We start from the raw sequence: 24,072 nt of genomic DNA on the forward strand, positions 1-24,072 counted from the left end.
CTTAGTTACGCTCGATAAATATGTTTATTTACTATATTTGAAATGTTGCAATCAACTCCGTTTTTCGTAATGGCTTATTACTTTTTTTTTCCAACTTTACACTTAAATAAATCTAATGAATCGATTAATTTGAATAATATTGTTATGTACTACAAAAATTATTGCTTTTAACTTTTAAATTAATTTTGATCATTTTATCAATAATTTGTTCGCAAGATTTTCGCAATTGGGATAAAACTAGATGAGGTAGCTATATCAGAGTAGTTGGGGAAAAATTACTCATCCATTTAATTTAGATGGAGTAGTTAAATCAAATGAATGGGACGTTTTGACCTATTTTCTTAATTTACAGAAACGAAATTCAATCGTCTATTTGATTTTAAAAATATTTCTAATTTAAAATTATGTTTCATTATGACAAAAAATTGTTTGCAAAAGATTAGTTAATTTTTTGTAATAAATTTTTGAACTCTTCCGAGCATATATTTAATTTTTAACGATTTCGCTCAACATGAGTTTATTGGCTACCTCTATAAGTACTTTTTGCCCAAGATGTAAAAACAGACGACTAAAAAGACGATTTCTAGCAGGTGTAATTGGAGTTTTTTTGGAACAAGCATATATATATTTAGTGATTTAACTCATAGTGAACCAACGATGGTCAGTGTATGTATATAGCCATACTATTATGCTTTGCGAGCGAGCATTCGATCGTTTCTTACGTAACGGTCTCTTCGAGAAGTTCTCATCCAGAATATTCTTGCCACCAAAAGACTCTGTTGCTGTTTCTGAGGATTCTTCCACGTGCACGATGCTTATCTCCAACGTACATAAACATTCACATTTATTTTCACGGAAATTTACTGCACTGCTGGAGAGATTCTTGTTCATTTTATAACATATTAGCGCGACTCATACTCCCATCAAAAACATTATTAGATTTTTTTTTAGCATTATATTGCTAGAGTGAAAATCTATATAATAGCTGATGTAATAGTGCAAAAAATTTGATTACAAAATATTGGGTTAAAAGAAGACATTCTAGAATGATTAATTAACAGAATAAGTGACTTTCGGAAAAGTAATGGAGCCATTAAAATGATGATAATGACGAGTAAATAGATACGGGCTATGTAGCAACGGCCACTGTGGACAAGTTAAAGCACAAGCTGAGTTGAGAGGCGCGGACGGGCGGTCAGAGACCCCGCAGAGCCGGTGCAAACAGTACAGCATTACCCACTCGACCAAGCTCTATCTTAACCTGGACCCAACAATATACTAAATAATGCCTCGTGGATGCGGCTCTACTTTGTGTCGACTTTGTGGTTTTTTTAAAGCCACTCAATTGAATCTTTGTTTATGTCAATAGCTGATGATAAATTACCGCAATTACGCCGAAAACTAACCTGGCTATAATAAGAAAAAAATATGATAAAATACCTTTCAAGAGAGATCACTGATGTATTCCTTATTTTATTTCGATTACTACAATTGCAGATATTTAGCAAATAATCTCCAACTTGAATAAAAAAGTATTCTATTAGAAGTTCTAAATGAATTCATCAAATCACAATCACCACGTGTTTTTATGATGTTTCCCAAAAATAATTTAACATATAGAACACTGGAAAAATGAGCAATCTCCAACGTGTGTATAAAGTGTGATACAAAAATAAAACAGCAGCACTGGAAATAAATGGGAACTCCGGTAGGTCGAACGACACGTGGTCGCGGCGACACTTTAGCCTTGCCGATCCACGCGTATCGTGTACTTGTTAACGTGCGTCTGAAGACCGGAGAGCACGATGAGTGAGTTCTGGCTAAGTTCGTTCTGCGCCTTTTCCTACTGTCCGTCTTGTTCCTTGCATGAGCGCCGTCCCGCTTGCGCACCTTTTCCTCTCTTGCTCCTTTACTCTTTCCCCGACCTTCTTTCTCGCGTGCGCACCCATCTCTCTGCTTCTTATCTTTCTTTTCTTTCTCTCTCTATCGTACATCTCTACTCATTCTTTCATCTGCTTTCATTTCTTTCGTCTAATTCATTTTACTATAAGCGCCGCTTTCCCCCTTCTACCTAACTCATATCAACACAACACTCGCCCCCTTCTATCATTTTACAATCCACCCCCACACACACTTTCGAAAATCGCTCTCGCTATTTCCCTGATTCGCAATCCTCTTCTCTTGTGGCTGCTGCTTCTTCTCCCTATTGCCCACCAATTGCAACCTGACTTTAAACTTCACGCTCAAACGTTGCACTCTTTATTTTTTCTGCCAACCCTGCCCATTTATTATCTTCTATGCTGTAACTTTTTTTTTGAGGCAGGTTAGGACTTAAACAGCATTAAACTTTCGGGCAGTTTCGTAATTGCCTGGACCGCAGGTTTAGAGTGAAAGGGGACTCATTCAGGAGAAAGATTTAAATTCTATTGTGATTCAAATCATCACTAGCTAATGTATGATAATACATGGCTAAATAAAAGGTGAAAACTTGCACATCTTAAAGGAATATATTTTTGGTCAATTTTGTTTATGCAACTTTTTATTAAATTTGTGAATTTTTAGCTGATTTAAATACGATGACGTCAGAGGCGAAGGCCTTTCGCAGAGGACAACGTTATATGTATGAAAGAGGTGGGATTGCTTTTGCCTGAGCATAGCCGTTCGTTCACCCTAGCGGGGGCACCAACCTGGCTTTACTTCAGTTACTCGCTGAAAGAGTCGACGCGCTCTATAGGTACATACTTTCACACACCTAAAGTATAGGTGAAAATCTATGAAGAATCCTATAAGAGTATCCTAATCAAATGTTCGGAGCATTTAACCCTTTGCTCAAAGTCAAGCCATGAAACTAACCAAACTAATAATTAAATAGAAAACATTTACTTTCCATTAAAGAATCCTACACTCGCTTCTAGTACTTTTCCAACATAATAATTTGACAAAAATAAAAGAAAATATCCATTAAAACCATTATCGATCCAACTACTATTGTTAAAATAAAAGAAAAAAACGATCCATGAAACTTCACATACGATATTATCAATAATTATGCTTGAAAGCAAAAATAACTTGAAATTTACGGACGTTTACTCAGGGGGCTTAAATACATCATTTAACGGTCAAAAATCGATTGACCTTGAAAACCCGAATATTTGCTCACTGAGACATCCTTGAAATTACTTAAAAGACGTGATAATGCAATTCAATATTTAATTCATCATGATTTGTATTAAAATTGCTAATTATTTGAAGTAAAAAATGACTTACCAATAGTGGATGAAATTATTTGTAGCTATTAGAAAAAAATTTCATACAGGAGTACGAACAGGATCACAAAGGATAAAAATTCTCATCTGGATTCATATGAGGAAATTGTCGAAATTCACGGATTTGACAATACGTCAACATTCTAGAGTTATTCACCATTCATCTAACGTATTAAATAAAAAAATTTTATTTTCATAACTTGGAAATAAATAAATATATGTATATACGTGAACATAATTCTTGCCTTGAACTATTTTCAAATTATAAAGAAAATAGTGGAGATAATAGATCTTGTTAAGGATATCGAGGAGTATGAGTGACCATTCGGATAGATACCGGATCAGTAGGAGTATCAGTTGGACTAGATCTTTGTTGTTGTTGTGTATAACTCACTTCCATGTCAATTTCATCAAATTCTTCTTCTTCCTCTTCATGAGTATCAGATTCTTCTTCCTCCTCACCTTCTTCCTCTTCCTCTTCGTCATCTTCTTCCTCTGAACCTCTAAACTACAAAACAAACAAATAATTAAATGGTAATTTATACTAATCAACTCCATAAAATTAGTCTGAATACAATCTAATAAATAAAAGAGGTTATCTTACATCACTAGCTGATTTTCCTATAGGTATTTGATCACTACTAATTGTTCGATATCTATCTTTCTGCAATAAAAAATCATTTTTATCAAGAATTCAATGAAAAATGTACATGCATTCATCTATGACAACATTCATATACAAACCCAAATTTGACTTTGGGCCTCCAATTTTTCTACTTCTTCTTCATCATCACAAGGTTTATCAGCATTAAACCATAATGGATCCGTTGCTCGAGGTTGTAAATTTGGCCATAAAGGTCGAAACGCCATAATAATACTTTTTATTTCGTTAAAAATTGTTGTTTGATTATGTTTTGACGAGCGTTACAGATTTGCGTTATTTTTTCATGAAGAATCACAAACAATATGGCGTCATTTTCAATTTTGTTTTTGATCAACAGCGCCATTTGAATATAATTATTGTTGACTTGTATCTTATGTTGGTAAACTGTTGGCTTTTTCTGCATTACCGACATAAAATAATGATTTTTGAATTGACTTTTAGAGCCATCTGATGAATTTAATTAAAAATACACTTTAAGAAAAATTTCTCAAGTAAAGCGGAGGTTAATTCATTAAAACTTCACAGTAGTTTGTTCATATTGACTCCGGCTGAGTTTCTTTTTACGATTGCTCTGTACTGTTCTTCCCGATGGTTTTTATATTACGCGGGCAACGATCCCCAGTTCTTTTCTCAAGCAGAAAGTTGTTCTAGTTTTGTACAGTCACTCCCTTTCGTTGCTCCGAAACATTTGTGAAAAAATTTAACTTTTTCTTGAATACTTCCAATGAACACTAAGAAAAATAGTAGATAATAAAGAATATAAATAAATTAGTGTTTGTGTTATTACTTTGATCATTAACGGGTAAGCTTAATTTATTCCTATCATTGACATTCATTTAAATTGACCTTATCACGAAGACAACGAATTGTTTGATATGTTTTAATTAAACTAAAAGTTTGTTCTTGCTTATCTTTATTCATTTTCACAGCTGTTTTGTTTCAATCATGTTTTTATTGCTTTCTTTTAGTTTTTTCTTATCGATACTGATAACTTTATCACTTCAATCAAATCCAAATAATTATTATGTGATATAAAATTTGTAGTTAGTCACAAACATTGCAACGTAATGACACATATCCATCACACTTTCTACTTAACGTTCTACGAGAAAGGTATAAAATATCCTTGAACTCACTTTCAAGAAAGATTACTTCTCACGAACTGCAAATTCCACATTCTTTTCTCCTATCCTATTTAACTATCGAACCCTAATGAAATGCGTTTATTGATCCAATTGAAATTAATAAAATCAAGCTGGAGAAAAATAAATTTAAAAAAATAAATTTGTTTGATGATGTAACATGCATTACAATCACCAAATACCATTTCAGTTCCTACTTTTATTACTTATTGATTAAAATTTTCTATCAACTATTTTTAATATATTTCAGAATGTTATTAAAAAATTCCAAGACCTTCATCGACTCAATAATAATATCCGTCTTTCACAGAGAATGTTAGATTGCATCATAAATTTGTTGAGTTTATTCTAAGTCAAAAGTTTTTTTCCACTATCTATTCTGTTTTTATATTTGTTGTCTGCGGTTTCTCATCAAGATTAGAATGTCCTATTTTGATAATAAATAACACGCAGTCAACACTTTATAGTAAGATATTTATTTTATATTTCTGTTGTCATATCTATTCCCGAGATCCTTTTGTAATGATTTCATTAAATTATTATGTTACTGAATTTGCACGTGCTAGTAAAAAATATACGATAAGGAGTTAGAAAACCAAGGTTAAATATTTTATCATATTTTCCTTATTTACTCCAATGTATATTTGCAATTTATTTTTTAGATATGGCTCACGATCATTCAGCGCACATGGAAATGAACATGTCTGATCATAGCGCTCACGATCATTCAATGCATCATGGTATGGACCATTCGAATATGCACCAGGAAGCCATAGACCACTCCGGTATGCATCATGCTGACGTAGATCATTCTACAATGCATCATGGAAATATGGCCCACACAATGATTGTAATTATCGTGTTTAATAATTTATTCATAATTATAATAAGATATTGTTGGTTTTTAAATAAAATATTTTTTTTCAGATGTATTTTCATTCTGGTTGTTCTGAAACAATTTTATTCAAACAATGGCAAATTTCTTCAGTTGGTGGATTAATTGGCTCAATGATTGGAATTATTATAATGGCTGCCTTATATGAGGGGTTAAAATACTATAGAGAATATCTATTTTGGAAAACATATAACGCTTTACAGTACAGAAGTGTTTCGATGCCTCAAGATAAAAATGTCGTTGCTGAAGACAATCGGGTGGTGCAGTAAGTACTGGCATTCACTTACATTTATTAACATAGTATTAATTCTAATTATTACCATAAGTTTAATGTTATATTTATAATCTTATAGTATGGTCGGTGAAGTAATCCACAAGCAACCGTGAGTAAAAAATTAATCTTAACGTTTCTTTCCAGAAGTTTTCCTGCATGAACTCGTATATTTCTTTTCTTGCATCCTTACTTACAGACTGTAGTTTATTGCATGTCAGAGAAAGATAATTACTTGATTAGTCACGATAATTATATAATCAATTAAATATTTAATTAAAATTCTTATAATTTTTATGTTGCAGACCGACAATGTTATCATGGATGCATACTTTTCAAACATTTTTACATATCGTCCAAATTGTTTTGTCGTACTTCCTCATGTTAATCTTCATGACATACAACGTATGGCTCTGCTTTGCCGTAGTGCTCGGTGCAGCAATAGGATACTTCTTGTTTGGATGGAAGAAATCCGTAATAGTAGACGTTACGGAACACTGTCATTAATAAATATGCTATAGGCTACAATATCGCACATAGATTGAATTATCATTCGTTGGGTAATGATAATATTACGCCAATATGAAACAAACAGAAAGATAAAATTTTTATTCTGTAATAAAAACGTATTTTTACGTTCCCATTTTTGCCTGACTGTAAAGCGTGAAAAATTCATCTGAAAATATATTTTTCAAGTGAAACATAATATCTTAAAATAAGAAAAAATCTTTTTCAACAGTATTTTACTATATGTTATGCATCGCAACGCATGATTCATTTGAATAAGCTATAAAAGGTGTTTATAAGAATGAGGGTTTGAATCTTCTACAATTTGTAATAATTGTGATGTTTTACTTGTAAATATTGTTGAAACGTTGCGAGTTAGTATAAATATATACAATAGTTAAATGTAGAAATGATGAATTATGATGGATTTTAATATATAAATAAATTATTTTTTACATCGTACATTTGTACGAATTTTTGAAAAAAATTTAATAAAAAGACGTTTTAGTTAATTATAAACAAGCACAGTGTAACTTTATTTTTAAAATCAATTCTATTATATAAAATTTTTTAAGGCGCAATAATTTAAAGTATCATCATTATATTAAATGTTATTAATTATTAATATTATAAATATTATTATCATCAGTATCATTGTAATGAGAATTTTTTATTAATATTATCAATACATCATTTATTAAAAAAGATGTTGGCGTTTGATAAACATTTTAGGATTATAATTGTTACAATATAAAAACATGACACATCATGATATTTTTCCGAAAATATTGATAATTTTTATGAATTATTACTATTGATTTTAATATTGATATGATTTATTTTGCGCTTTATGTATTTAATATTTTTTTTTTAATAACAGTATAAATTTTTAAAAGCACCGATAAATAACAATTAAACACAATCAAAATATTTATTAAATTATTTGTACCCGCGACAAAGGTGCATGACTTTCACTTATACACATATCTTAAAATTAAACAGTACGAAAAGTTACAGTAAAGCAGAAGATAAGAACAAACAATTAGAAGCCAATTTAGCATACTATTTAATGTTATTTGATTATCACAAGCTGATGGACTTTCTAATACTGCAAATTATTATATAATGGAATTAATTAATATTAAATCACGATACATATAATCAATAATAATGAGTGATGCGTTGAGTCAATAGTGCTTGATTATTCTTATAAACAGTTAATTGTAATGCCACTAACGTTTTATAGTAGAAGCATGCAGTTCCTTCAAATAACTTTGTTACACCTAAAAAAAAAGCTGCTGATAAGAAGTGCAGTACTTTCATTTAAAATTTAAATGAAAAACATTAATATAATGTGCATTGAAAACTACATCATATTTAAAGCATTAGATATTACATTTACAATTATTATTATCGTAATCTCTACGATCAGAAAAATAACATCAATTAATAGAATTCATTAAAAACTTTGGTTTAAATTACAAAAAATAATACAATTGATCTAAATATTCATCTCTCCACCGTTAATTATTCATAATTACTCGATATAATAGTAAAAATTTTGTTTACATGCAATTATCTGAAATTATACAACTGATAAAATTTAATTCCGATGCTAGACACCTACTCAGTACTAGTCATAGGCATACAACAACTCGAACGATGAGGCGAGTGTTGTTTAGAGAGATCCACAGTATCCTCAACTAATGGACGTTCTAATCTAGCTTCTAACTTTGCCCAAGTGGCTACTGCTGCACCAAAAGCTGCTTCCACATTAGTGGCAGTCTTTGCAGACGTTTCTACTAGCGGTGGATTACCATTTTCTGCGCACCAAGCACGCGCTTCTTCTGTTGAAATTTCTTTTTCTACTTCTGGCACATCAACCTGACAATTCAATGAAAAAGTAAGTAAAATATTTCAATTAAATAATATAAGTAGAATATTCAAATGAATCCATACAATAATCAATGATATTTTCTTAATAAAATTAACTTCTAAGTTTATATTTTGACGATAATAAGTCATTAAAAACTGATATTAAATTATAATGACTCATTTATCAATTCAATATTTAGCTGTACTATTTATCTCATGAAAATAATTAACTTTAATACAGTCGATAAAAATATTGATTATTTGGATTATCTGATTTTTCCACATTATTGATAGATTATTAGATGAAATATTACGTACTTTATTACCAACAACAATAAATGGGAACAAAGAGCCTTCTTGCACATCAGCGTAATATAAAAATTCCGATCTCCAAAGAGCCAAGTTTCTAAAACTAGTTCTATCGTCAACTGCATATGTAAGTAAACAAATATCAGAACCTCTGTAAAATGGAGTTCTCAAAGTTTTAAATCGTTCTTGACCAGCAGTATCCCATATTTGTAGAGTATAAGCTTCTCCATTTATTTCAATATCTTTATTCAAAAATTCTACTCCAATTGTGTGAAAACTGTGCTCATCAAAATGATTCGATACAAATCTATTCATAAGACAAGATTTTCCAACACCTCCATCGCCCAAAATGACTACTTTCAGTAATGTAGACTTTTGTGAAGTTCTATTTGGTATTGTTGCATTGACAAGTGTAGCAGCTGAATTATTGGCAGACATAGTTAGGATTTCTTATTCTTTCTCTCATTAAACAGTGTAATAATAAAATAATTTTTTCAATTTAATAGCTACACTACTCAATAATCACTTTGTCATTAACTTGATAATTTTCTACGATGTTTCATTATTGGTACACTAGAAATGATCAACAATACGCTACTCAATCATAATATCGCTTTTTTGTAGATATTAATAACAAAAACGATTATCATTCTTTGTTTAATGTTTCATAAAAAGAAAAACATTACTCATATTACATTTATCATGGATACAAAGAACTGAAAAATCCTTCATGTACGGTAGCATCGATGTAATAAAATGTTACTTTAAAATGTCGATGTTGATATTACGTTGGCAAAATATTCAATAAATATAAGACGATGATAATACTGAAGAATATTTCGATTTTTTATACAGTCAGTTTATACATTTTGAATAATTGATAATCTTTTATAAATTTTTCATCTTTTTCCACTTGACAGTCAATTTTATATCTTTTTAATTTATTAGATAATTGTAAAGAAAATTTTTATTTCTTTTAATCTATTAGTAATATTAATTAATTCTTATTTATTTGTAGAAAAATAATCTTTTGACACATCACTGACAGTCTACTATTTAGAACGAGGAACGCCCATGCTGTTCACTTCAATGCAACTTGACATTGGTGACATAGGTATAGTTGAATTGGCCAAAGAAGTGCTGTCCCCACGCCGTCCAATTCCTAGTGGGGATACATGATTCATACAACATTTGAGAGAGAGAGGGGATAGCGTCATTCTGGTTATCTCGACTATACCAAAATTTTGCAAATGCATTTCTGATGTGTTTTGTTATCGACGTCGTAAGAAAAACAAGTTCTGTTTACAGAAAACCATCTTATCAATAATTAGACTCATGTAGTGTATTCATTAAAATTTATGTAAAGTGTTTAAAAAAAACATAAATATTTGTTTTTAGCACAATACAAGTGCCAAATAATTCTCTTTGAAATTTTTCACACGACATAACCTCCAACTGTAGGTATAAAATTTATTTTTGCTGTGAATTTGTATTTATTAATCTAATTTTTATAAACAAATTTATTATAATAACTTTGATTTCAGAGTCACTTCCTTTTTTATAATATAATTTAATTAAAAATGGCTAATTTACCAAATACTGGCACTGGTGAGCAATCATTGTGGAATCCACCAGTGCTCCAAAATCAAGATATGGGATTTTATTCTGTTCCTCCACCTCCTCCGCCAACAACATCGTATCCGCCACAAAATGTTATTTATCCTCCACCTTCGTTTAATATTCCACCACCTCCCATAGTCAATAATCCACTTACCTATCAACCTAATTCTCAGTATGTTGACTCACAGTATTCCTCTTATTCTGTTGATAATACTAACTCATATAATTCCTATCCCTATCAAGATTACAACCTAGCATCCACCAGTTGCAGTTCATACATTCCAGAAAATCATAATTCTCAATGGACAAATAAAAATTCCTATGAGTACAACGATAAAAACCAGTGGAATAAAGCTCCTGATTATTCTAATTGGAATTCAAATTCAAATTGGAAAGCAATTCATCCTCCAAGACAAGATTCTTCTACAAATTCTTATAATGATTCCAAAAGACCTTTTCATTATACCGATCGAAAATCTGATTGGCAAAATAATGATAAAAAGTCTTCCCATTGGAATACAGACAAATCCGATCGGCCCTATCGTAACAGATCACGAAATAGGGATTATAAAGATCATCATAATGATTATAGCAGAGATAACAGTAGAGAAAAAAGTAGCATTGATTATCATGACGATTCAGAGAAAAAAATAAGAAAAGATTCAACTAATAGAAGGAGCCCTAGTAGAGATAGTCGATATTTATCTTCAAGATCTAGTAGGAAAAGATCTAAGTCGCCAGATTCTCAATCACAATCCTCAAGATCAACGAAGCCTAAAAAAGAAATGACTGAAAGAGAAATGATTCTTGAAAAATATCGGTGAGTTTAGAATTAAATGTTCATTATTGTAATTTTGCTTAAAGTATTTTTTATTTGATATCAACTTTTATTGTTATTAATTTCAGGCGTAATTATTGTGCCACAAGTAAAGACATCGAACGCAAGATAGATGAATTAGGACCGGACGGAATCTTAGAATGTGATAAAAAAGTTTGGACACGAACTGCCCCAGCTGATTTGTATTATTCTCGAGATGATAATAATCCTAAAATTATGAAAGGTACAAGTAAATTGCATGAATTGTGCGATAATTTTAAACATTATCTTTTGGATAGAGCAAAAATAGCACGTTCTATTCAACCACCCTATGAGCCACCACCAAGAAAAACAAAAGCTCGATTATGTCGTCATAAATCTGAGGCTTGCAGTTCTTCTTCTGATAGTGATAGTTCACTGGACGATGATGATCGTACAATGGAAGAATTAATGGCAAAGAAACAACATCCTCAAAGGCTTCATCCTGAAATGTGGTTTAATGATCACGGAGAAATGAATGATGGCCCTCTTTGTCGTTGCAGTGCCAAATCCAGACGTTCTGGTATTAGACATGGAATTTATGCTGGAGAAGGAATAATTAATCGGTGTGAATTAAACTCAAATAATGCTGATAAGTTGTATCACTACAGGATTACTATAAGTCCACCAACCAACTTTCTGACTAAAACTCCAACAATCATTAAACATGACGAACACGAATTTATCTTTGAAGGATTTTCAATGCTATCACACTTTCCACTTGTGAAACTGCCTACTTGTAAAGTCATTAGATTTAATATTGAATATACGATTCTGTATATCGAAGAAAAACTGCCGGAAAATTTTACAATACGAGAACTAGACTACTTTCAAGAATATTTATTTAAGGAAATTTTGGAATTAGTGGATTTTGATTTACATTCAGCTCAAGATAAATCAGGCTGCGGCCAATTTCATTTTATGCCACGTTTTGTTCGAGATTTGCCTGACAAAGGACAAGAAATTTTATCGATGAATGAAGTATTAAATTATCTTATTAAAAGTAGTACTCTGTTAATAAATCCTGAAGATCTTGATCGATTAATTGCAATGCCACAATATGAGTGGCAAAATTTCGCAGATGAAGTTAAAGGAATGGTTGTAACTTACCCAGGAAAAAAACCATGCAGTGTTAGAGTTGATCAATTGGACAGAACTCAAGGAGACCAACCTCCAGGCGTTACTGCCTATCCTGAAATAGTTCATTTTGGAATTCGACCTCCACAACTCAGTTATGCTGGTAATGCTGATTATCAGAAAGCTTGGAGAGATTATGTCAAGTTTCGACATTTATTGGCAAATATGCCAAAGCCATCATTTGAAGATAAGAGAAAATTGGAAGCAAAAGAAAATAGACTTCAAGAGCTGAGAACTCAGAGTAAAATGAAACGAGATGTCACAGTAGATGTAAGCTCTGAAGGATTCTTTCGTACGGGTATAATGTGTGATATTGTTCAACATGCGATGTTGATTCCAGTCCTTGTCTGTCATTTAAGATTCCATAAATCACTAGATAATCTTGAAGAAACGCTTAAATATAAATTTAAAAATCGATATTTATTGCAATTAGCTTTAACTCATCCTAGTTATCGCGAAAACTTTGGTACAAATCCTGATCATGCTCGTAATTCGTTAACTAATTGCGGAATTAGCCAACCTGAATATGGAGATCGAAGAATTCATTACATGAATACAAGAAAAAGAGGAATCAATACTTTGATAAATATAATGTCAAGATTTGGAGCGAGAAGGGAAACAGAGTCGTCAATAGCCCACAATGAACGTCTGGAATTTCTTGGAGATGCAGTAGTTGAATTTCTCACTTCAATTCATCTGTTTCACATGTTTCCTGATCTTGAAGAAGGAGGCTTGGCTACTTATAGAGCAGCTATTGTACAAAATCAACATCTTGCTGTTTTAGCAAAAAAATTAAATTTAGAACAGTATATGTTGTATGCTCACGGCAGCGATTTATGTCATGATCTCGAACTAAGGCACGCTATGGCTAACTGCTTTGAAGCTTTAATGGGATCTCTTTTTTTAGATGGAGGAGTTACAGTAGCTGATAGAGTATTTGGGGAAACATTATTTAAAGATGAAGAAAATCTTGCTTTGGTATGGGTTAATTATCCAAAGCATCCTCTTCAAGAGCAAGAACCAACTGGTGATAGACAGTGGATTCCAAGTTTTGAGTTATTACAGAAATTAACCAAATTTGAGGAGTCTATAGGTATTGAATTTATGCACATCAGATTATTGGCAAGAGCATTTACTGATCGCAGTATTGGATACACTAATTTAACGTTGGGCTCTAATCAACGTTTAGAATTTCTTGGAGATACAGTTTTACAATTGATTGTATCAGAATACCTTTATAAATTTTTCCCAGAGCATCACGAAGGACATTTATCACTGCTACGCAGTTCATTAGTAAATAATAAAACCCAAGCTGTTGTCTGTGATGATTTAGGAATGACTCAGTATGCTCTGTATGGTAATCCTAAAGCAGAACTTAAAACCAAAGACAGAGCTGATTTACTTGAAGCATTCCTTGGTGCTTTATATGTTGATAAAGGTTTAGAATTTTGCAAAGTTTTCTGTAATGTTTGCTTCTTCCCACGACTTCAGAGTTTTATCATGAATCAAGATTGGAACGATCCTAAGAGTAAATTGCAACAATGTTGTCTAACTTTGAGGACGATGGATGGTGGAGAGCCTGATATTCCTGTCTACAAAGTTATCGAATGCAAAGGACCCACTAATACTCGGGTGTATACTGTTGCGGTATATTTCCAAGGAAAACGATTAGCTAAAGCATCAGGTCACAGTATTCAAGAAGCTGAAATGAATGCTGCTAAAGAAGCTTTAGAAAAATCTCAAGATCTATTCCCTCAATTAGATCATCAAAAGAGAGTTATAGCTAAAAGTATGAAAATGCAGCAATGGCCAAGGATCAAAGGAACCATGTCAGAGAAATCAGATGATTCAGATTCGACCCAACAGCTGAGAAAAAGAAACAGAAGAAATAAAAGAAGGTGGAGAAGAAGTCGAAGTCGTGATAGAGATTCTGATGATAGTTTTAAACAGTACAAAAGTAGATCACGCAGGCGTCGAAGTAGGAGTGATGATCGAAGTAGAAGTAATGATAGAAATAAAAGCAACGATCGGAGCGGTAGCTATGACCGAAGTGATCGGAGCAGGAGCAATGATCGAAGTAGAAGTAGTAGTAATGATAATGATTATGTCAATCAAAAAAATAAAGATGGGTATTAAGAAAAATAGATTCAAGTAAATATGTATAGTATTTAGTATTAATATAAAGTTAAAAACTGTACATAATTATACAATAAAATAATTTAAATACATTAAACGTTTCCATAAATTTCTACATCTGTATCGACTTCCGAACCATCATCTGCCAAAAATTGTTTCAAAATTGGATCTTCTGGCATAAACAATTCTTTTCGTTCTTGCATAATTTTTTTTATCATATACATATTATCAATAATAGGTTGTACTGACCAATTTCGTTTCAATAATGCATGTTCAATATTAAATATCCCTATTTGAAAACATTGAAGCAAAGAGCATGTCGCATTAGTTCGTACTGCCAGCCCTAGATTCTGTACTAGTTGCTTAAGAGCTAATTCAGATGTATTTAGACAAACAATTTCTGAAAAAAAATTAATGAATAAGATTATCTATTACAAGCTAAAAATTAATTAAAAAATTTATGTTTTTTCATTTTTGAAAATTATAAATTTTTTACCCAAAGTAAATTCAGGAGGATTAAAATCAATGCATTTAAGATTGTATATTAATGGAATTTCTTTTTGTGTCGGCCGAATTAAACCTTGAACTGCTAATTCATAAGCTGCTTGAGACTGAATATCAACACCACAAGCTCTATAAAAAAATATTGATTAAATAATGTAGAACAATGATCCAAAATAAATTGAAAACTTACTCAAACATAGATTTTTGGTAAGATGATTGTAAAGTAGCACATATTTTATCGATGTGATGTCTTTTAATATGGTGGTAATTTGCTTTTTCTATAATTCTTCCATCGACAAAATTATTATCTGTTGCTTTACCTAAAATGCCTTTAACTTTGAAATATGAAATTGGTTTGATGTTTCGCAAACGATGAGCAGCAGCAGTACCGTTATTGATACCAATAATAGTAACTCCTGACATTTTTCCCGATAAGAGATTAACCGGTAACATTCTGATATCTGATGGTTGATATCGAGGACCAACAACCAATTCATGATCAGCATAACTTGGTTCAACAGTCACTGACAGTTCTTTGTTTGTTTCACCATGAATATGAACATATGGTTCAGGTGGTCGTTTATCAAGTTCATTTAAATCTAAGAAAATATTACTTGCTTTTCATACATCAAAATATTTTATAAAATTTTGGTTGGAATAAAAGTGATTCAAAAAACTAACCTGTACATAAATGAAGCTTTAATTGATTCAGAAGCACATTTGTCCATATTCCTTGAGGTTTATATATTGCTACTAATCCATTTAATGCATTCCATACTTTTGGAGCTTGTGTAGTAGTTTTATAAACTGAACTTGGTGGTACAATTATTGTAGACATGATACTTGTTTGGAACCTTCAAAACGTTTGCATGCTGTTTGCAATATGTTTAGATCACAGCGCTACGTATACATAACAGTCAGCTTTTGTACTTGGCACTTCGTGTATCTTACATTTAATTTTATGTAATTGGTATCTCTTAATCTTGATAAAGACCATTTTGAATAAAACTTGGTATTTATTTTGTATTAAAATTTTTTTTTTTTATAAAATTATTTTATTTGGTAACAAAAATATTATTTTCTTAACAAACTATGAAGTAATGCAGCCTTTTCATCTACAATAAATTTTTGAATCAATTTCTCTATTGGATCTACTGAATCTCGAGCAGCTTGATGTCTCATAGCTTGTCTTACTTCTTCTCGAACACCTTTGTCTGTACCTCTGGTTGTTATACGACGTTTCTGAAGAACTTCAGAACCGATAGCAATATCTAAAGAAATTCCACCACCATGCTCAGTCCATAGATACGTCAATTCTTCTAGTATATCAATATTAATTATGTATGTTAGAAATAAAGGATATTGAAATGTTTTGTTAGCTTTAATAGCTTCAATAATTGATATGAAAAGATTTGCCTCTTGAGGCCAATCAATTTGCATAAGAACAAGAGAATTGCCTATCGTCCAATCTCCAGGATCACTGATAAAATGTATTTTAGTCTGAAAAATATTAAAGGTGAAATGTTAAAAACAAATAAAATTTTTTTTTATTTTAATCATACTTACTTTCATTCCTGCTAACAATAATTTGCAGCAAAATTGTAGAACAGGTAATTCTTCAATTGGTAAATAGTGTACATGTCTAATAGCAGGTACGGAAAGTTTCGTTGATACTTTACCACGTACTTGAAAACGTGACTCTGCTATCTTGACAATATTTTCTAACATGGCCTGAAAATGTCATCCGTATTAAAATTAAATATAAACCATTAAAGTTATCTTACTATTCCAATACTTACCGCATAATCTTTAAGAAAAAAGTATGTACTAGCTAGTCGCAGATGTATTGCTATTGATTTAATAGTTACTTGTGAAAATCTCGTCAATACATCATGTAGCTGACCTTTGTATATCGCTACATCATTTAGAAATGGATTTATCCAAGTTTCTAAATGCATTTGTTGACTAAGTTTAGCTATTTCTCTTTTCATCAATTCAGTTCTGTTTAAAATATCCCATAACATTACTGCAGAAATTAATCCTTGACCATCGTAGTCGTCGTCACTTGTTAAAACTATTCCTGAATTATCTTCTCTTTTTCGTTTTTTTATTTTTGTCTCTGTAGTTGAATATGGTTCTGCGAATGCCTCGACAAGACAATATTCAGTATTGTCATGATTAATTTTCGATAAATGTCCACTTAAAATTCTTATTAAAACAACAATTGTGCAAATTGTCAATTGTTTGACCATTGCTTCGTCATTCAAATTACTGGTATGATTTGTACTGAATTGTTGTAACCTGTCACAGTAAGCTTCTTGATTCCAAGGCGTTGAAAAAAGTTCACCTAATTCCCAACTGAGTTTAGCTCCCATAACTTCCATTACTTTGAATAATTTGTCCCATGGTTGTTGGATTTGATTACCCCCGTAGTCCAGTTGAATATCATAGTCTGGGATTGTAGTTTGTTGAATATAAACCAAATAAAATTCGACTGCTTTACAGAGCAATCGAAGGCTAAGTCTAGCATTTAATTCAACTGGAGCTTCACCTAATAAAGGTAAAGCATCACAAGCTAATAGACGTCGAAAATCATTTACAGCTTCCCATGGATGGCTATGTTTTTCTGCAGTCAGCAATGTTTCTACTAATCTTGGCTAATAAAGTTAAACAATATTATTATTAAAAAAAAATAAAACTATGTTTATAAACAAATAACTAGATAATTATTTACTCCATGTGTAGCTATCGTTTGTGGAAACCGCCTGAGTAACAATAATAATAATTTACAGTGCTCCATTGTATCTTCACTATGATCAGCAGTCATAATAAGTAATCTATGTTGTAGTTCTTGAGGAATATGTTGAAACATTTGGCACAATAATTCACATTCTGGATCTGATTTTTCTGATCTCAAACATGCAGTAATAGATTCAATTTCTTTCCAAATTTCTGCATTTTCGGGGAAATTCTGAAATCTGTTAAATTGCCAATGGATTTATGATTCAAATAAGTAGTTAGTAGCTAACATGATAAAACTTACATTTCACTGAAACATTTAGCTGCTTCCTTAACATTTTTTGATAGTTTTTCTATTCTATAAGCTTCGAACTGGAAAATAAAAGACACTTTAAGAATAAATTATATTTATTATGATGTTATTCTCCAGCTAGTTCTAACCTGTACTTTTACACTGTGTGGAAAAAGTGATTTTGCTGTTATTAACCATGATTTTGCGGCATAAATATCAGTAGACATGGCTTCTTTAGCCCTTAATAATAAATAATCTTCTTTAGATCCTTTTGTATCAGTTATATTATGATTTTCAAACATTTTTTTCCTATTTTAATTTTTTTACTGTTTACTAAACAAGAATTAAATGATAATTACAGGTCACTTTTGAATAGAATGAAATAATCTGCTGTTGATAAAGTATAAATTTTCACTTACCAGCATATGATAGACGTCGAAGTTTTTGATGAAGTCATAAAGATGTTGTTAGTATCGAAATTCAAAATATTCATCTTTTGTTAAATAAAAAACCTCAACAATCGTAACGGTTAAAAAAATTTATTGTATTTTTGTGAGTGAAAAAGATGATTGTCTTGATGAATATACGGAAAAAATTATTACGATCAATAGTAAATGTCTCGCAAATCCGGTGAATAATGTGGATAGTCTTGAAGTAGCTACATTTATAAAGATATAACCCTGAGCACTCAACGAGCGAAAGCTGCTTACTTTTTACGTTGAAAGCATTATTTCCGTTTGCCAGGGTGAGAGCTTTTAAGTGGTTATAGCAAACTTTAAATATAAACGTCATAAATATACTTTTTCCCTCTTTCATAACTCAAATTACTTTCTCTGTTCAGGTTATCCATTGCAATGGTAATACGTGCATAGCTATTTTATAAATTCCTAGATAATGTAATGATGATGTTTTGATAGTGGATTACACTGGGGAATGATTCTGCGACAACATCAAGAAAATTAGTTAGAAAAAAAAATGTTAATCTAATGTGAGTATCAGGTCATGAGAACTAGTAGAGAGTATATTCACAGTTAATGTTATTAAATAGAGTCTAGCATCGTAAGATAGCTTAGGTTGGTTAGTTAGCAAGCAAGTACACGTATCAAAGGCACTCAGAATCCGAGCTTAACAAAGCCAGGTCTGAGTTTACCAACCGTATCACGTAGTGCACGTAGTGTACCTTATCTGCTTATGCTCCGGTAAACCTAAATCACCCACCGACTTCTCTCTAAGTTTTGGCCTTGATATTCGTTAAGGGAATAGTCTCCTGAGCATCACAAATTTACCTTATACTTTTAAGATAATTTGAATATTTAATACTTATTATATTTACAAAAGGATTCGTGAGGTTAATAGAATGTTCATCTACTACTACAAAATATCACGTAAGCTATACCTATCTAAAGATCGCTAAAGATTGATAACATTGAACGGGTGGCATCGTATAAAATTTAAGCCAAATGTGCAACTAAGTACCTACTTAGATCCATTTGACACAGGGGATCAAGATTGCATTTGAATGGACGATTTTGTTGCAGGATTTACTGCTTGCAGATTGAGTTATTGTTCTGATTTCGACCACCTGACATCTCTCTTCACTTATCCCTTTCTTATTATTCTAATTTGCAATTTCAAAAAAAAGTTTATAATAACTTTTTTTTTTAATTGTTAATATAATTTAATCAAACGTTTTTATCGTTTCTATATTTAGATGAACATTAGAATGGTCATCGGCGTGTTAATTTGTCAAAGTATTGATGAAATATTGGAGAAAGTTTCGAAATAAGTGGACGTAGAGACCAAACCAATTGGTAATTCCATTATGGATGTGAAATCGAATTTGTCAATTAGACGTTCAATATTTACGGTTGGTTTACTGCGATCTGGTCTACACAATGGTCATCATCCTTCTCTCCTACTCATCTATGTATTTACTACGTGCGAATGCACGCGAGATGACAGCTGTACTAAGAGAGACTTGGCCGCAAGGCATTTGATTCTACATTATAATACATGAGCCTGGATCTAATTGAAACAGCTCACAAACCCATAGCGAATTGAGTTTTTCTACTGTTCATATGGTCCATGATGGTGACATCGCGAAATTATTGTTGCAAGGATGATCAAATTTTCTAAGCTATGAGAATTACAAAAAGATTAATCAATTTGAAAGCAGATCGTGTACCCGAAGATTTTAATGCCGATAATAAAAGAAGGGACATTTGAATATATACTTTGCAAATCGAATTAAAACAAAAGACTTTATTCACTCTTCTGTCAACGAAGAAATGGTCTACAGCAGCGATCTGGATGCTTTTGTCTATCTATTATTCGTGGATAAAGTTTCTTTGGGTCGTCGTAGTTAATCACTATAATTGATATTCCGCTGATATCACCTTGAAGAGTAATGTAGTAACCCGATAACGAGGTAGAGCTGTATAATACACCAGAGGGGCAATCTCTTATTGAAGCGTTCGCCAGCTCGTTTGTTTCAACTAATTGAATTATATTATTAGCTGAAGACAAGTCATTGAAACTTGGAAATTTTTCCTTTTTCCATGAAATATATACTTAACAATAAGACAATGTGAATCGCAAATTTTCTAAACAAATAATTGATGAGATAACATGATAAAATAGTCAGTCATTAGCAAACGATTATAAAATTATTAAAATTGGCTTTAATGGATTTTCAGCCCTCAAGTTTATAACCCCTCGACATCGAAATGACATACGAGTCTGCTGTCGCATTATTTGAATATATACTCATGGTCGCAGGAAACAGCATATCATCATAATGACTATCATCAACTGATGATCACTTAAACGTATGGAAAAGAGGAATTTTTGTTTTATTGTTAAAATAATGGGTATGTCGAGTTAATGTAGTTGATGAATATATGAAAGGAAATGGAAAATTCTAGTGGGAAATGAGGGAAAACGATGCGTAGGTATAATACTGTGTATAGTTGCAGTGATCCACGTCGTGATACAGTAGAGACATTCGTGCGGACTCGGTTTTACCGGTGATTCGATTAAATTAAAGTATCGTCAACTAACGAGCATGCATGACGGCAGCACGACATTAAACTGTCCGCAATATCCGCCATTTCGAAATAAGCCACCACTGGAAACAGAGTAAAAATAAAGGGAAATAGACAGAGTAAGAGATAAATGGAGATGAGCAAGAGAGAATAAAAAATTACAGCTGCATGCCATACAGAACTCAGGAAACGGCGTATTCTATTGTGCTTTTGTCATAGTTAAACTGTCAAGCTAATTCTCCCTCTTACTGTTGCTATTTACCTCAGAGATATTTGTTGAATCCATTGCTCATTATAATTTGTTATTGAACTTGCTATTTTGTAGCATTAAATAATTATCCAATATCTATACTAACGACTGATTGTTGGACATGTAGCGTGGAATATATAAATATCATACCACACCCAAAGTATGCCATGATCACTCGGTATAATCGCGTGAGTAACACAACTTTAGTATTCAATAATTGTTCTCATGAATTATCAACCACTCTGTTTAAAAATAACCAACGGTTTAAACGTCCACCAATCGATTCTAATTCATCATATACATATACAAAATAGCTCTTATATTTTATCTGTCAATGCTATCAGCATCATCAATAATGATTATCCATGAATTGTATTTTATTCCTCAGCAATGACAACTAGAACAGTAGACTTTAGTTTTAACAAAGTTATGTCTTCAAGGTGTTTTTCTTCGTAGCCATGAATAAAACATCTCAACATCAGCATCGGACAGAATTAAAGGGACTGATAATGAACATCTTTTATCTCTCAAGCTAGTCCATGGACAGATAATTGTCAATTCTACATTCTAAGTAGGTACTTGGGAACAATTCGTGGCTTAGATTGGACAATAAAAGCTTGAACGATATGATGACGGAGAGAGAGAGAATAGAGATGCAGTGGGGGTTTAGAGTGACAACAGAGTTTGCACGTCTTAAAGTCTAGTCTGCCTTCCAATCAGATCCGGTGAAGGCGACGCGCAGACGCGTGAAGATGAGAGTACGTTCACCCCCTTAAGAGAAAAGTTGGGGTGTGAAAGGAAGAGAGATAGATAGATGGAGAGGGAGAGAAAGAGCTTACAGAAATGGCAAGGCAATACCCGGGGTGTGAAAATCAACGTGGGAGGGACATGGTCGAGAGGGTGAGAAACCGAAACACGTATCCCCGCGGGGTCCAGCCTCAGCCTTGGATACGCAGAGGGGTTGCTACTATACACGGGTTGGCCTCGACGCAGTGATATTGCCGCCATTTTACAGCACCGTGAATCTGCATAACGATCAGAGACTGTCGTGTTTATCAAAGCTTTTCTCCGCCATCTGCATAATTTTCTGGCGCGAGAGAACATGCCCTGCTATGAAAGCATCATCATCTCTCTGTTCTTTTCCTCTTTCTTCTTCTCTTTTTTTTTATATTTGCATTATTTTTTATCAGAAGCACTTGAAACCTTTTTGACTGTCATCATCAACGAGAGCGCTTGTGGTGGTAATAACTCGTTTTGATTGACAACAAGATAGAGAAGAAATATTGATTGACCATCTTGAACATGGGCCAATTCCCAACGAGAGACCGTTGGAGGAGAAAAATATTTAGTGACAGGTCGAAGGGTGGTTCTGTTATTAGGGCTCTTATTAGCCTGGCATATGGACGAGAGGGACGAGTAGAGATAGTCATCTCTAACGCCCCAATTGCAAGATTATAATACAGTTATATACATACAAGTCTTGGATATCGAGGGATTTTGCAGAGGACACTACACCAGTAAGAATACTTAAACAATCTAAAATAGATTGATCTACTGATTATCAAGGTATATTCATAAATAATTTTCCTGCCTCTTGAAGATTTATTAAACTCAATCATCACATCAAAAAATTTATATCGACTACTATTTTATTAATTGCCTATAATAATTTATAAATATATATGTTTTTAGAACTGCAACAATTTGTCAAAGTTGGAGATCACCCAGGTGGAAAAGTAATAAGCAAGGGGTAATAATCGTTAAATTATAATGTTTAACGGTCGAATGAATGGCGAACGATGGATGTTGGGATGTTGCTGCATCGTTTCACGTGATTCGGGGATCTATCGAAAGCTGAGGGGAAGTGAAAAGAGAAAGAGAGAGAGAGAGAGAGAGAGATGGAGGCTCGATGCGCACGTTGACACTTTGATGCAGGATACCGCGTGTCTCGGGAAATTGCCCACTCAATAATTCAGTGAGCTCGGTAATGGAACTTGTCCGTGAGCACAATCTATCATATAGTAAATTGCACGAAGCTCTTTTATCGCGCTCACGAGAAACATACATATTAGAAAAATAGCAACGGCTTATCTTGTTGTCTCTCTCGTTTATTTCTCTTTTTTATCCTGAATCTCCTTTAATACTTGTTCACGGTGTATTCTGTAGACTTCTAAGAATTGATCAGGCCTTGAGAAATAAATTGTCCGCATATGCCCTATTGAGGTCAACATATATACCTAATAGATGTACGTATGTTATTCACATTGACAATACTCAGTATTTAAGTACTTTGTATGTATGAGAATCAATGATGCATGTCTACTGCAATCATAATCCGATAAAAAATGAAATCAAAGAGGGTAATGTTAGTTAATTAAACGTTTCTCTAGTCTCTTGCGTGAGATAATAGCATATTCTGTTTGTTCACTAACACCATTCAGACTCCTTCGTCACTAGTTCCATGGATAAAGCTCTCACGCAAGTGCTCCTCGGATGATGGCATTTGTGCTTTATACGTCAAAAGCAAAGCTCAGAGGCAATCATGAGCTTTCGAATGCAAAACAG

At 32.4% G+C, this 24,072-nt stretch overlaps 7 protein-coding genes across 11 annotated transcripts in view; 2 read left to right on the forward strand and 5 right to left on the reverse strand.

The window, feature by feature from the left end:
* Positions 1–3,401, reverse strand: part of Eip74EF (Ecdysone-induced protein E74) — a 68,763-nt gene extending 65,362 nt beyond the window's left edge. The window contains exon 1 of one of the 2 annotated variants that reach the window (XM_035095127.1): positions 3,268–3,401. The gene's annotated coding sequence lies outside the window, so the exon portion shown is untranslated. Of the gene's footprint in view, positions 1–1,440; positions 2,070–3,267 lie in introns of those variants that run through there. The other variant, XM_035095129.1, reaches the window with a different exon arrangement.
* Positions 3,402–3,459: 58 nt separating this feature from the next.
* Positions 3,460–4,428, reverse strand: LOC118074156 (anaphase-promoting complex subunit 15B). The gene is made up of 3 exons (XM_035095137.1): positions 4,011–4,428; positions 3,871–3,930; positions 3,460–3,774 (listed from the first exon to the last, which is right to left on the reverse strand). Exons 1-3 carry the CDS (start codon positions 4,134–4,136, stop codon positions 3,562–3,564), a joined length of 399 nt encoding a protein of 132 aa, XP_034951028.1. The 5' UTR covers positions 4,137–4,428; the 3' UTR covers positions 3,460–3,561.
* Positions 4,429–4,450: 22 nt separating this feature from the next.
* Ctr1A (Copper transporter 1A) lies at positions 4,451–7,177 on the forward strand. 3 transcript variants are annotated; one of them, XM_035095135.1, is made up of 5 exons: positions 4,451–4,732; positions 5,735–5,922; positions 6,000–6,232; positions 6,321–6,350; positions 6,544–7,177. In XM_035095135.1, exons 2-5 carry the CDS (start codon positions 5,737–5,739, stop codon positions 6,743–6,745), a joined length of 651 nt encoding a protein of 216 aa, XP_034951026.1. In that variant the 5' UTR covers positions 4,451–4,732; positions 5,735–5,736; the 3' UTR covers positions 6,746–7,177. The 3 variants fall into 3 exon arrangements, with proteins under 3 accessions (XP_034951026.1, XP_034951025.1, XP_034951024.1); XM_035095133.1 differs by lacking the exon at positions 4,451–4,732 and adding an exon at positions 4,973–5,043; XM_035095134.1 differs by lacking the exons at positions 4,451–4,732; positions 6,321–6,350 and adding an exon at positions 4,972–5,043.
* Positions 7,178–7,741: 564 nt separating this feature from the next.
* Positions 7,742–10,017, reverse strand: Rab9 (RAS oncogene family member Rab9). The gene is made up of 3 exons (XM_035095252.1): positions 8,939–10,017; positions 8,373–8,629; positions 7,742–8,028 (listed from the first exon to the last, which is right to left on the reverse strand). The coding sequence occupies exons 1-3, from the start codon at positions 9,365–9,367 to the stop codon at positions 8,010–8,012; spliced, it is 705 nt and encodes a 234-aa protein (XP_034951143.1). The 5' UTR covers positions 9,368–10,017; the 3' UTR covers positions 7,742–8,009.
* Positions 8,541–14,775, forward strand: drosha (ribonuclease 3 drosha). Of its 2 annotated transcripts, XM_035095248.1 has the most exons (4): positions 8,541–8,648; positions 9,948–10,386; positions 10,474–11,369; positions 11,456–14,775. In XM_035095248.1, exons 3-4 carry the CDS (start codon positions 10,510–10,512, stop codon positions 14,676–14,678), a joined length of 4,083 nt encoding a protein of 1,360 aa, XP_034951139.1. In that variant the 5' UTR covers positions 8,541–8,648; positions 9,948–10,386; positions 10,474–10,509; the 3' UTR covers positions 14,679–14,775. The 2 variants fall into 2 exon arrangements, with proteins under 2 accessions (XP_034951139.1, XP_034951140.1); XM_035095249.1 differs by lacking the exon at positions 8,541–8,648 and having other exon boundaries at positions 10,019–10,390.
* Positions 14,695–16,153, reverse strand: LOC118074204 (mitochondrial mRNA pseudouridine synthase Trub2). Its single transcript, XM_035095251.1, has 4 exons — positions 15,864–16,153; positions 15,373–15,781; positions 15,175–15,311; positions 14,695–15,078 (listed from the first exon to the last, which is right to left on the reverse strand). The coding sequence occupies exons 1-4, from the start codon at positions 16,018–16,020 to the stop codon at positions 14,771–14,773; spliced, it is 1,011 nt and encodes a 336-aa protein (XP_034951142.1). The 5' UTR covers positions 16,021–16,153; the 3' UTR covers positions 14,695–14,770.
* Positions 16,154–16,237: 84 nt separating this feature from the next.
* On the reverse strand, positions 16,238–18,549 carry IntS10 (integrator complex subunit 10). Its single transcript, XM_035095250.1, has 6 exons — positions 18,363–18,549; positions 18,226–18,293; positions 17,917–18,160; positions 16,982–17,839; positions 16,749–16,913; positions 16,238–16,682 (listed from the first exon to the last, which is right to left on the reverse strand). The coding sequence occupies exons 1-6, from the start codon at positions 18,513–18,515 to the stop codon at positions 16,257–16,259; spliced, it is 1,914 nt and encodes a 637-aa protein (XP_034951141.1). The 5' UTR covers positions 18,516–18,549; the 3' UTR covers positions 16,238–16,256.
* Between the last annotated feature and the right edge of the window lie 5,523 nt (positions 18,550–24,072).

The sequence above is a fragment of the Chelonus insularis genome, unplaced genomic scaffold (assembly GCF_013357705.1).
Source record: "Chelonus insularis isolate UGA/USDA-ARS -01 unplaced genomic scaffold, ASM1335770v1 contig_131_pilon, whole genome shotgun sequence".
Classification (NCBI taxonomy): Eukaryota; Metazoa; Arthropoda; class Insecta; order Hymenoptera; family Braconidae; genus Chelonus; species Chelonus insularis.

What these genes read in the sequence shown, in the direction of transcription:
- IntS10 (XM_035095250.1), bottom strand. Translation starts at nt 18,515, where the DNA reads ATGTTTGAAAATCATAATATAACTGATACAAAAGGATCTAAAGAAGAT. An exon ending in AAACGATAGCTACACATGGA is followed by an intron (nt 17,840 to 17,916) that starts GTAAATAATTAT and finishes TAACTTTATTAG; the next exon opens with CCAAGATTAGTAGAAACATT. An exon ending in TATTGTTAGCAGGAATGAAA is followed by an intron (nt 16,683 to 16,748) that starts GTAAGTATGATT and finishes AATATTTTTCAG; the next exon opens with ACTAAAATACATTTTATCAG.
- Ctr1A (XM_035095133.1), top strand. Translation starts at nt 4,998, where the DNA reads ATGACACATATCCATCACACTTTCTACTTAACGTTCTACGAGAAAG. An exon ending in ATATGGCCCACACAATGATT is followed by an intron (nt 5,923 to 5,999) that starts GTAATTATCGTG and finishes ATTTTTTTTCAG; the next exon opens with ATGTATTTTCATTCTGGTTG. An exon ending in GAAGTAATCCACAAGCAACC is followed by an intron (nt 6,351 to 6,543) that starts GTGAGTAAAAAA and finishes TTTATGTTGCAG; the next exon opens with ACCGACAATGTTATCATGGA.
- LOC118074204 (XM_035095251.1), bottom strand. Translation starts at nt 16,020, where the DNA reads ATGTCTACAATAATTGTACCACCAAGTTCAGTTTATAAAACTACTACA. An exon ending in AAAGCTTCATTTATGTACAG is followed by an intron (nt 15,782 to 15,863) that starts GTTAGTTTTTTG and finishes ATATTTTCTTAG; the next exon opens with ATTTAAATGAACTTGATAAA. An exon ending in TACCAAAAATCTATGTTTGA is followed by an intron (nt 15,312 to 15,372) that starts GTAAGTTTTCAA and finishes ATTTTTTTATAG; the next exon opens with AGCTTGTGGTGTTGATATTC.
- drosha (XM_035095248.1), top strand. Translation starts at nt 10,510, where the DNA reads ATGGCTAATTTACCAAATACTGGCACTGGTGAGCAATCATTGTGGAAT. An exon ending in ATGATTCTTGAAAAATATCG is followed by an intron (nt 11,370 to 11,455) that starts GTGAGTTTAGAA and finishes TATTAATTTCAG; the next exon opens with GCGTAATTATTGTGCCACAA.
- Rab9 (XM_035095252.1), bottom strand. Translation starts at nt 9,367, where the DNA reads ATGTCTGCCAATAATTCAGCTGCTACACTTGTCAATGCAACAATACCA. An exon ending in TTATTGTTGTTGGTAATAAA is followed by an intron (nt 8,630 to 8,938) that starts GTACGTAATATT and finishes TTGAATTGTCAG; the next exon opens with GTTGATGTGCCAGAAGTAGA.
- LOC118074156 (XM_035095137.1), bottom strand. Translation starts at nt 4,136, where the DNA reads ATGGCGTTTCGACCTTTATGGCCAAATTTACAACCTCGAGCAACGGAT. An exon ending in AGGCCCAAAGTCAAATTTGG is followed by an intron (nt 3,931 to 4,010) that starts GTTTGTATATGA and finishes TTTTTATTGCAG; the next exon opens with AAAGATAGATATCGAACAAT. An exon ending in TAGGAAAATCAGCTAGTGAT is followed by an intron (nt 3,775 to 3,870) that starts GTAAGATAACCT and finishes TTTGTTTTGTAG; the next exon opens with TTTAGAGGTTCAGAGGAAGA.